General features: G+C 37.7%; 1 protein-coding gene across 1 annotated transcript in view; it reads right to left on the bottom strand.

Moving 5' to 3' along the window:
- MYO6 (myosin VI) overlaps positions 1-13097 on the bottom strand; it is a 171093-nt gene that overhangs the window by 87698 nt on the left and 70298 nt on the right. Inside the window, exons 4-5 of the mRNA XM_064288189.1 lie at positions 7195-7264; positions 754-827 (exon numbers count right to left, since the gene is read on the bottom strand). Of these exons, the coding sequence (XP_064144259.1) occupies positions 754-827; positions 7195-7264 (144 nt within the window). The remainder of the gene's footprint in view (positions 1-753; positions 828-7194; positions 7265-13097) is intronic.

Below are 13097 nucleotides of genomic sequence, written 5' to 3'. Positions count from 1 at the left end.
TTTCATTTTTTAATATCCTGGATTTTTAAAGCACAATGTACAGAGTTTACCAAAATATCGCAACTATTTAGGTTTTAAAGTCAGCACTTGCATTACTGTCATTTCCTCAGATACTGCCTTCTATTCTAATCTGTATTTTATCCTTATTCAAACTTTTTATTTCAATATATATCCTTTATAGGCTGCCTTAAATTCTCTGTAGAACAATGTAAAAAGTGAATGTACTGAATAGACCTATAGAGAGTTATCAGAAAAACAAAATCCAAACCCAAAACAGTGTTTTTAAAATAATCAAATGATATTTTTTCAGTTTGAAACATATCAGATGATGTTCTGAATTCATCTTCATTCCACAAATATTTACTGAGTGCCTAAGAGGTGCCAGGCATGTTCTGAGATCCGGAGTTAGGGCAGTAAATGAGGATAAAAATCCTTGTCCTTGTTGGAGCGCACATTCTATTTGTCAGGCTCAGATCATGCACGGTTTCCTGTCAGAAAATCTAAAGCCCCCAAAAATCAAACAGTAGCACGTAAAATTTAAAAAAAAAACCCACTGCCGTCAAGTCGATTCTGACTCGTGGTGGCCCTATAGGACAGAGTAGAACTGCCCCACAGAGTTTCCAAGGAGCGCCTGGTGGACTTGAACTGCCGACCTCTTGGTTAAGAGCCATAGCACTTAACCACTATGCCACCAGGGTTTCCGTGTAAAATAAATATCCCCACAAAAACTTAAACTGTAGGTAAAATACTTACATAAATTCTGTCTTTACTATACCGAACTTTGATATTATGGAGAAGTGTGGCTTCATTTAAATACATTAACGAACCTAAGAAATAAAAATTTGTAAATCATTAGATATTTAGAAAAACAAGTAAAAATAATACCATCTTTACCAAAAATCACTTTGACCCATGCTAACATTCTGTTGTCAGGTTAGATTTAATTCTATCTTTTTAAAGCCCTGCTACGTGTAAAACCCAGAGACTGATTTAAAATACATCCAATTAACAAACTTGTTACTGTAATATTTTTAAACGATTAATGTCCAACCAGGTGAATATATTCTTCTACTGATGAAGGTTCAACAGTCCTGAATCCAGTCTACACTCACAATTTTACAGATACAACACAAGAGATAAAATTTTAAGAATGGCAAGTGTCTGTCAGATCATTTCATCAGACTCCCTCACAACTGATATGATGAAATTAAGAGTCCTGGAGAAATCACATGTCTTAAGCCAGGATATGCAGCTAATTAACTGCAGGAATCAGGATGTTGTTGTTGTTCTTGTCAGGTGCCAGCGCGTCAATTTCTACTCATAGCAACCTCAAGTGACAGAGTAGAACTGCCCATTGGGTTTTCTAGGCTATAACCTTTATGGAAGCAGATCACCAGGGCTTTCTCCCATGAATTGCTGGGTTAGTTCGAACCACCAACCTTTCAGTTAGCAGCCGAGCTCTTAACTGTTGTGCCACCAGGACTCTTTAGAATCAGGATAGAAACCTTGTTTTCCTGACATCTGTTCTACTAATATGCCAGAATTGACTTCGAATCTATTCTTCTGGCCCTCTAATCTTATGAGTGCCATTTCTACACTTCTACATGCTAATAAAATAAAACCACTGCTCTTTCCAGTGACCTTTATTCTGTTTTTAGCACTACCATTTTTTTCAGTTATCCAGACTGTAAACCTTAGTCAACTCTCAGATCATCTTTCTCTATCCTTGTTCTGACCAGTTTTCAAGTCTTTATACCATGTAACAAAGAAAAGCACAGTGCCAGGCTCATCACTGGCATTAATAATCTGAACCTCTGAAATGTCTCTCCTTTCTTTTCATTTCTTCTGCCACAATTCTAATTTAGGTCTCATTACCTCTTTTGTGATCACAGTAGCTTCTTAGTTATGTAGTGCCTTACTCTCTCTCCTCCCTACTCCATCCTGTCCAGCACATTAATCTAACTAAACTACACTGTTGTTGGACGCTGTCAAGTTGGCCCCCTACTCATGGCAACCCCGTGAAATGGAACAGCCTGAGTAGCATGGCTTAAGGGGAAGACCCACTTATCTAAACTGCTCCATAGAGTTTTCTTGGCTATAATCTTTATGCAAGCAGTTGAGCAGGACTTTCTTCTGTGGGTCCTCTAGGTGGGTTTCAACAGCCAACCTTTAGGTTAGCAGTCAATGGCAAAGTGCTTGTGCCACCCAAGCTCATAATCCAGATTAAATCTCTCTCCTGTTCAAAAAACATTAGTGGGTCTCCATCAACGACCAAAGTCCATATTCAAGTCTGACATTCAAGGTCCTTAATAAACCTGCATTCAATTGACCTTTCTATATGATTTTCCAAAACTCTCTTTAATATATGCTCAATAAAGTTGCAAACAGACTAAACTATTTATCAAACCCAAATATCATTCACACATTGCCTCCTGCCTAAAAATGTCCTCTACATCTCTGTTGTTGTTGTTGTTAGGTGGCGCAGAGTATGTTCCAACTCATAGCAACCCCAACGTACAACAGAACAAAACACTGACCAGTCTTGCACCATCCTCACAATCATTGCTATGCTTGAGCTCGCTGTTGCAGCCACACTGTCAATCTATATTGTACTTATCCTTGAAGGTCAGTTGAAATATTATCTCACAAATGATCATTCCTCAGTTTCTGCCCTCCCTCACCAGAACTACTCTCTTCTTTGTGTTTTCTTTAGAGCACTTTACACATACTGCCAGGATTACAATTATATTTTTACATATCTGATTTTAGTTATTAAGTAAAACTCCTGAGGACACCGCCTGACTCATGTTTTGTTTGTTTGATCCCTCACTGCAATTGCACAGTGTCCAACATCCAATTCAACACCTAATCAACACTGTTAAACAAGAGCCTCTTGCTGTACTTATCTCAAAGCCTATTTATGTGTCTACATTCATATAACGCAGCTCGTTACTTTCCAAGGGAACATGCCTCATTGCTTTCTTATGCCACTTAAGGCAGAATAAAACAGGGTAAGAAGAGGGCAGAAACTCCGAACAGCTGAATGGCAGCTCTCTTTTGTAATGAGGAAAGAGGAGAGGGGGTAGGCAGCAGAGGTATATCTGGTTTGGGTTTTAGTTCACCTCCCTTTCTATATCCCTGCTCCTCCTTTCAACTTCATCCCCTAGGAGCCTGTATCTACATGTTACTTTTCCTTACACAAAGCACTCTTCTGTACCACTCCCCCATCTCTCACCTTCCTGTGAAGTACCTGGTTGTATGAAATTCCCTCCGCTTTGTCTAAGGTAAGAAGCCCCAATATCACACGACACTTTCCCTGGAAAGCTAACCATATAAACCTATATACCTCCTTCCACATCCACCACCTGCCTTCTCAAGGATGTCTGTTAATTAAGCCAAATAAATGTCTAACTGGTGATATATCTGCTAATGACAAAAACAATTTGGATATGTGGGTCTTCCCCTTAAATCATGCTACTCAGGCTATTCCATTTTCACAAAGACATGAAAAAGGAAAGAAAGAGAGGAAAATATCTGCAATCCTTGCCTTGCCAGGATGATTAATGGTAGGTAGCTCCTGGCTGCCTACGCCTCTCTGAATTATGAGCCTAAGGATGTTCGTAAGTGTCTCAGAAATAGCTTCCTGCTCCACCTAGTTCCCTCCTACTCTCCTAGTAACCAACTTCAGGACTAGTTCATAAGGCTATTTACATTCCATCTTTTATGTAAACTTTTTTCATTTTATGCCTAATTAATCATAGATTTCATCATACTCAAAAGAATCTATAATTTTAAAAACTATTTTTAAAATAAGACATATGAATAACAGAATAAACAGATTGTTTTTTATAAACTCAGTACCACTTTGCAATAATAAATATAGTTCTGACATTCCAAAAGTTTCTAATGAAGACTGGGTATGACTTCGCTGTTAAATCTGAGGATCTGATTAGAGAGATATTTGATCATTTAAGACCATACTATGAGTCGGAATCAACTTGATGGCAATGGATTTGGTTTTGGTTTGGTATCCATTACGGTTCCAATTCACTAAACCAACAAAGAGGAACCCACAAAAAACTTCAACACCAAAAACCAAACCCACTGCTGTCAAGCCGATTCTGACTCACAGCGACTCTACAGGCCAGAGTCGAACTGCCCCACAGGTTTTCCAAAGAGCGTCTGGTGGATTCTAACTGCTGACCTTTTGATTAGCAGCTGAACACTTAACCTCTGCGCCACCAAAGCTCCAAACTTCAACACAGTAGACATAATTCTACATTTTTATATTGTGTTTGAAGTCATTCTATTACTGAGAAGGAGACTGGATCAGGCAACTTTTAGGATTCTTTCCAATTTTGTAGTTTATACTGTATTATTCTCAACTGCCAACAGATGATAATTCATGACGAATATTACATATCATATAAGTAATAGTAGCTTAAAATCAGCATAAAAAAAATTTTTTTTTTTTTCCTTTTAACTACTGACTTTGCATTCCTGAATTATTTTCCCTCTTCTGGTATTAATTAATGCCCAACAGTCAAGTAAAAAGACAAAATTCCCCTGAGGGAGCAGGAGATCAGTGGGATACAGACCCCAAATTCTCATAAAAAGACCAAACTTAATGGTCTGACTGAGACTGGAGGAATCCCGGCGGCCATGCTCCCCAGACCTTCAGTTGACACAGGACAGGAACCATCCCCGAAGACAACTCATCAGAAATGAAAGGGACTGGTCAGCGGGTGGGAGAGAGATGCTGATGAAGAGTGAGCTAATTATATCAGGTGGACACTTGAGATTGTGTTGGCGACTCTTGTCTGGAGGGGGGATGGGAGGATAGAGAGAGAGGGAAGCCGGCAAAATTGTCAAGAAAGGAGAGACTGAAAGGGCTGACTCAAGAGGGGGAGAGCAAGTGGGAGTAGGGAGTGAGATGTATGTAAACTTATATGTGACAGACTGATTGGATTTGTAAACGTTCACTTGAAGCTTAATAAAAGTTATTAAAAAAAAAAAATAGATTTTAGATTCCAAGCCATTAAATATTCCAATCATTTCTAAAGTCAGAAATTATAAGCAACAAAATAAAAAACAGTATTGGATCATAATAAAAAAAAAAAAAAAAAGACAAAATTAACGTGCTAATCTCTACATATAAAACTCTTCATATAGAAAACATAGAGCTAAAAGCAGGCAATGAACTGTGCTATATTGTTACAATACTACCAAAAGAGAGCACACGTCTCTATTTCAACAGAACCTTTACTACATCGTTCAGAACACTCTATAGACATCAACCATCTAACCTTCACATTATTACCATGATACAGAGAGAGGAAAGGGTTTTGGAATTTGCATTTTAAGACCAGAAGAAACAATGCCAATGTGTCATTTGGCAAAGGGCAGCCAGTATGGTGGCAAGTCTCGGACAAAGGAAACTCCTAAGTGAAGGAACCACTTCAGCCGGAAAACCTACATTCTAAACTCAACAACCGAAGCTACATTAATGATAGGGTTTCCGAAAAGGCAATTCAGGTAGGGCTGGACTACTGGATGATGAGGACAGTTAACAGTCACATATTATCATTGCTCCTTTCTAGCATCATCGAAAAATTGCAACAGCCAGCAAATCCCTACCAAGCCAGGGAAATAAAAAAGTTACACAAGTATATCAAGATGAAGCAACCAGAGGGAGGATGCTTTAAAATATTATTTTTTTAATGGATTAAAAATAATTCAAAATTATGTATTATGTTTACCTACATATGGACATATAAACAAATTTTAATACATGAAAAAGATTAACTCCCAGGTCTATATACTGTAAAAAATTTTAACAGAATAAGAAGTTTCTCTCTTTGGGTATAGCATAATCTTATGGCTCTTTTTATTTTGTTCTGATTGCTGTTCAGAAAAATATTATCCTATCAAACCACTTCTCCAACCATTTTGAAAGGAATCTTATTCTCAATCTCTTGCATCTAATACTGTTGTTGCTGGGTGCCATCGAGCTGATTCTGACTCATAGTGACCGCATGTGACAGAGAAGAATTGCCCCACAGGGCTTTCTAGGTTGTCATCTTTGGAGAAACAGATCACCAGGTCTTTCTCCCATAGAGCCACTGGGTAGATTCAAACCACCAATGTTTCGGTTCGCAAACAGGCACTTAATCCTTGTGCCACTCGGGCTCCTTACACCTAACAGCTAACATTTATTGAGAGGCTATTACAAATCAGAAACTGTGTCAAGCATTTTAAATATGTCATCTCTAAGCATGGAACATATATATTATTACTCACATTTTACCAATGAGAGGATCAAAAAGGAGAGATAAATTGCCCATGGACACACAGCTTCCCAACAGCACAGTCAGAATTGAAACTCAGGTTTGCCTGACTCCACAGTCCCCAGCTCTCCCCACTGCTACACACTGCCTCCATTCACATATGGGGCGTGACAGACTTACTCAAATGTAAACTCCAGAGAAAATCAACACGGACAAACCTATCCCTTTCTCTTTTTTCCTTAAATGGAGTGTTTCTGATATCAGATACCTTTAAAAAAAATGCATGAAAATTGGACATGATTCTTGAGTATTGCTCCCACACACAAAAAACTGAACTATGATTACTGCTTAATCTTGAAAACAGTTTTTTTTTCCCCCACCACAGAGGCTAAGATATTTATAAGTCAAGTTAATGCTGCATTTTAACATGTTCTAAAATCCATTTCAATTAGTAATTACTATACAGTATTTTTTTTTTTTTTTTACATTTGGTTACTTCAAATAGTGACATTCATTGACTCCTACTGACTTAACTTCCAAATTACTGAACCACAGGTACAACTACTAAAATCTCCTGATTCCAGATGAGATTCAAAATAATTCTTTCAAACTTGTTAACAAGAGACCTTTAGTTCAAGTATCCAAGTAAATTATTACCAGTCCCCACATTTACCCAACTGAAATAACACTAAAAGGAAATTCAAGGGAGCCTTTCAACAAAATGCAAATGTGAGACAATAAGGAATTTAGGACTTCTGAGCTCCTCGGTTCACACGAACCTCACGTCAAAAGTCTACATTTGTTCCGAACTAGTATAGCGTATCTAGTGATATAACGACTAGATTTACTTTTCAGGAGAACTGTTTCCTTCATCTACACTGAGAATTATTTTTAACTTAATACTTACAGTTATCTTCCACATCCTTTTTACTGTCTTCTTCTGCAGGGAACACTTGGTTCATGACAGCCAAAAACATCTAACAAAAAAAAAAGTTCATTAAACTAGAGACCTACAAATAGTAAGAAAAATAAAGGAGCTTACTTGATTGTATACGCTGTAATAATGGCAACAACACGCTCTTCACAACAACGTAATAAAAGATGCTACTATTTAACAAGTCACTAACTCAAAAAACAGGGTAACTTTTACTCAAATGCATTACCCACTGTTACTCCGAATAGGAAATCAATAACGTAAATCAGTAAATAAGCATCCTGGGCTCTAACATTTAGAGTGCAGTAAAACAACAAGTATCTTAATATTCAACTTACATGTGTAAGCTATTTAAAAACTGATAATTTTTTCAAAAATAAAAATTCTAATGTTTATATACACAGCAATTGTATTGCTGTAATGAAAGGGAAAAGTAACATTCAGTCATTCAGCTATAACAACAGAACAGACTATTATTTGATTAATGACAATTTTTGAATAAAACATACACAGAAATGTGTCAGAAATAAATATCAAAAAATATTTGGTCCAAACAACTACAGATACCCAGGAGTAAACACAAATGGTACATTTACTGTATTAATTAAAAATTATGCTAGACACCCTAGAATTAAGATGTCATCTTGTAAGAGAGAACAAATGATCTCAAATGACACCTAAAGAGAATTCAATTTTATCTGTCGTTCTAACAGTTACCTATAAATTTCTAATTCACAATAACAATTTATCTTGTGCCTGAAGTTTTCATCCACATCAAATAAAACTCTAAAGAAAAATGGTTCAATTATTTTAAAATATTATTTGTAGGTCTTCAAGTGTGCAATAGTATAAGACAAGACTATTACTGTTGTTGACAGAGTGAAATCCAGGCCACTAAGACTACCTCAGTTCAAGTCATACCCAACTTAGAAAATTATTATGCTCTAAAAACTCTGGAAGTTTATTATTTGAAACCCAATACATATTTTCTTGAATGTTATAAATGTGGAAAGGGTTGCATGACAGAACACGAAATCAGAATTAATCTACAATGTACATTTAGTATATTAATGGTGTTACAAGAGTAATTCCCACCACTCGTCTGTTTGTCATACTGTGGTGGCTTGTGTATCGCTGTGATACTGGAACCTATGCCATCGCTAGTTCAAATATCAGCAGGGTCACCCATGTGGACAGGTTTCAGTGGAGTTACCAGACTAAAACACACTAGGATCTACATCTGAAAAAGCTGGCCAGTGAAAACCTTATAAACAGCAGCAGAACACTGTCTGATGTAGTGCCAGAAGATGAACCCCTCAGGGCAGAAGACACTCGAAATACTACTGGGAAAGAGCTGCCTCCTCAAAGAGTCCATGTTAATGACAAGAAGTAAAGCTTTCAGGACCTTCATTTGCTGATATAACATGACTCAAAATGAGAAGAAACAGCTCCAAACATCAGTTAATAATCAGAACACGGAATGTACGAAGAATTGAAGTTGTCAAAAACAAAATGGAACACTTGAAGACAAAATATCCCAAGCATTACTGAGCTGAAATGAACTGGTATTGGCCATTTTGAATCAGACAATCATATGGTCTACTACGCCAGGAATTACAAGTTAAAGACAAAAAGTGTCACATTCATGGTCAAAAAGAACATTTAAGGATGTATCCTGCAGCACAATGCCGTCAATGACAGGATAATATCCATACACCTAGAAGGAAGCCCTGACAGTGCAATGGTTTAAGCATTTGGCTGCTAACCAAAAGGTTGGCAGTTTGAATCCACCAGCTGCTCTTTGGGAATCCTATAAGACAGTTCTACTCTGTCTTACAGGGTCGCTATGAGGAGGAATCGACTTGACAGCAATGAGTTTTATTTTTAGAAGGGAGGCTAATTAATACCACTATCATTCAAATTTACACACCAACCACTAATACCAAAAAGAAATTGAAGATTTTTACCAACTTCTGCAGTCTGAAACTCAACAAATATGCAACCAAGATGCATTGATAATTACTTTGGTATTTGGAATGCAAAAGCTGGAAACAAAGAAAGATCAGTAGTTGGAAAACATGGCCTTGGTGCAAGACCAACAACTTATTCATTGGAAATAGCTTTTCAACAAAATAAACAGAAACTATGCACATAACTCAAAAGCCAGCAATCTGAATCCACCAGATGCTCCCTGGAAACCCTATGGAGCAATTCCACTCTGTCCTATAGGGTCACTATGAGTCAGAATCGACTCTGCAGCAATGGGTTTTTGTTTATACACATGGACTTCATAAAATGGAAAACAAATCAGCTACATCTGTGGAAAGAGATGATGGAAAAGCTCAATATCATCAGTAAGGATAAAGACAGGGGGCGACTATGGACCACACCACTAACTGTTCACAAGCAAGTCCAAGCTGAAGAAAATTAAAACCAGTCCATGACAGCCAAAGTGCCATTTTGAGTATATTCCACCTGAATTTGGAAACCAACTCAAGAATACATTTGACATATTACACACTAATGTCCAAAGACCAGATGAGTTGTGGGATGACATCATACATGAAGACAGAAAAAGGTCATTAAAAAGACATGAAAGAAAGAAAAGGCCAAAATGGATGTCAAAATAGACTCTAAAGCTTGCTCTTGAATGTAGAGTAGCTAAAACTAATGGAAAAAAATGAAGTAAAGGAGCTGAACTGAAAATTTCAAAGGGCACCTTGAGAAGACAAAGTATTATAATGAAATGTGCAAAGACCTGGAGTTAGAAAACCAAAAGGGAAGAAACACTCAGCATTTCTCAAGTGAAAGAACTGAAGAAGAAAAAAATCATGTCTTCATATTGAAGGATTCTATGCACGAAAAAGAAATTGAATGACACAGAAAGCATCAAAAGAAGATGGGAAGAGTACACCAGGTCTGTACCAAAAAGAACTGATCGACATTCAAACATTTCAGGGGGTAGCATATGATCAAGTACCAATGGCATCAAAGGAAGAAGTCCAAGCTGCACTGGAGGCACTGACAAAAACAAGGCTCCAGGAATTGACAGAATACCAATTAACATCTTTCAACAAACTGATGCAGTGCTGAAGTGTTTACTCATCTATGCCAAGAAACATGGAGGATAGCTACCTGGCCATCCAACTTGAAGATATCCGTATTTATCCCTATTCCTAAGAAAGGTGATCCAACTGAATGCAGAAATTATAGAACAATATCATTAGTATCACACATAATTAAAATTTTGCTAAAGATAATTCAAAAACGGTTGCAGCAGCACATCAACAGAACTGTCAGAAATTCAGGCTGGATTCCCAAGAGGACGTGGAAGATATTGGAGGGATCTTGGCAGAAAGCAGAGAATACCAGAAAGATGTTTACCTGTGTTTTATTGACTATGCAAAAGCATTCAACTATGTAGATCATAACAAATTACGGATAACATTGGCAAGAATGGAATTCCAGAACACTTAACTGTGCTCATGCAGAACCTGTAGGTAGATCAAGAGGCAGTCATTCAAACAGTATCTCCATACTGCATGGTTTAAAATCAGAAAAGGTTGTGTGTCAGGGTCATAACCTTTCCCCTTACTTAGTCAAATCCTGGTGCCACAGTGGTTAAGTGCTACAGCTGCTAACCAAAAGATCAGGAGTTCGAATCTACCAGGCACTCATTGGAAACTCTATGAGGCAGTTCTACTCTATCCTGTAGGGTTGCTATAAATCAGAATCAAGTCGACGGCAATGGGTTTTGTTTTGCTTTGTTTTTTATTAAATCTGTATGCTGAGCAAATAATCCAAGAAACTGGACTGTGTGAAGAAGAACACTACATCAGGATTGGAGGAAGATTCGTTAACAACCTGCAATATGCAGATGACACAACCTTGCTTGCTGAAAGTGAAAAAGATTTGAAGCACTTACTGATGGAGCTCAAGGACTACAGCCTTCAGTATGGATTACACCTCAACATAAAGAAAACAAAAATCCTGACAACTGGACCAATAAGCAACATCACGATAAATAGAGAAAGGACTGAAGCTGTCAAGGATTTCATTTTACTTGGATTCACAATCAATGCCCATGGAAGCAGAAGTCAAGAAATCAAATGACGTATTGCAGTGGGCAAATCTGCTGGAAAAAACCTCTTCAAAGTGTTAAAAAGCAAAGTTGTCACTCCGAGGATTAAGGAGCACCTGACCCAAGCCATGGTATTTTCGATCTCCTCATATGCTGGACAATGAATAAGGAACACCAAAGAAGAAAACTGAATACACCATGGACTGCCAGAAGAAGGAACAAACCTGTCTTGGAAGAAGTACAGCCAGAATGCTCCTTAGAAAGAAAGATGGTGAGAGTTCATCTTACATACTTTTAGCATGCTATCAGGGAGGACCAGTTCCTGGAGAAAGGTATCACACTTGGTAGAGGATCACGGAAAAAGAGGGAGACTCTCAACAAAATGGATTCGAGTAACACAGTGGCTGCAACGATAGGCTCAAACATAGCAAGGATTGAGAGGATGGCATGGAGCCAGTTTCTTCTGTTGTATATAGGGTCCCTATGAGTCAGAACCAACTGGACAGCACCTAACAACAAGGGTAATTCACAATTTATAATAATGATTCTATAGGAAAATGCTCTCTGAAATAACTGCTAATAAGGTGTATATAAATTTTTGTATGAGAGACTGACTTGATTTGTAAACTTTGACTTAAAGCACAATAAAAATTACTTAAAAAAAAATAAATAACTGCTAATGCCAGAGGCCTACGTGCCTACTTTTCCCAGCTGGGGCAATAGGGGTAAGGAATCCCCAGACTTCAGGTGTCAGTACTAGGAGTTCAGAAGATGGGGGAGAAGAAGGAGCTTCTAGAATAAGAAGGTTACGAGCAAGGCTAAAAGGACAGAATGAATCCTGAAAGATGGTTTCTCTCCCAATTCCCCAAATTACAACCAGTCCCCATCTTTCCCTCCCCTCACTTCCTAGGCAAGGAGAAAGAAAAAATTTATTTCATTATGGTAACTGTTTTCTCTCGAGGACAGAAGGTTTTTTTCTCCCATCAAAAGATCATTTAACATGCAGAAGGAATGTGGTTCACATTAAAACAAAAGCACACATTAAGCATCCAGCATTGAACACCTACCACATGTCAAACACAGTGCATTAAGTACCAATGACAGAACAGACAGAGAATATAGCACCTGTACTTGAGAAGGTTACAGTCTGGTAGAAAAGGGAAGACAAATGTAAACAAATAACTCCAGTAATGTATTATGAAAGAGCTAAGGATTTATCTCATTCTTTGAAGGAGTAATCAACCGTCATTTCTAATGTGTAGGGGTGAAGAACTGGGTATCCGTACAAGAATTTCATAAAGAAGGTGATTGTCCATTGAGGTCAGATTACCCCCGAAAACTTTCACTCTGAGGAAATCGTTACACCTTGAGCTGAAACTGTCGTCTGAAGTCATCCCTGAACCAAATAAACCAAGTTTGGCCTAACTGCTTAGGGGGGCAGTGAGTTTGTATTAATGATGTTGAAATAGTTTAGAAAAAGCTGTCAGGAAAGATGGTACGATTTAAGAATGTAACCATTTTCAATGAATTGAACATGTAGAAAATATTGAAGTGGTGTATGTCTGTTGTACATATTTTCACCAAAAAAAAAAGAATTAATAAATTTAAGAAAAGAAGAAAAAGGTGACCCTCAAACCAAAGATGAATAAGTATTTGCTAAGCAAGGCTCTACGGAAAGTGGCATTCCAGACAAAAGGAATACTGTGAGAAACAACACAGAGCCCAGGCACCACCTGATTTCTGGTTACAACTTGATAAACACTGCGGAAGGGAAGATGAAAGAGAAGGAGAAACA

This window comes from Loxodonta africana, chromosome 1, assembly GCF_030014295.1.
Source record: "Loxodonta africana isolate mLoxAfr1 chromosome 1, mLoxAfr1.hap2, whole genome shotgun sequence".
Lineage (NCBI taxonomy): Eukaryota > Metazoa > Chordata > Mammalia > Proboscidea > Elephantidae > Loxodonta > Loxodonta africana.
The sequence above is the reverse complement of the archived record's forward strand: the minus strand, read 5'-3'. Positions and strand labels throughout refer to the sequence as shown.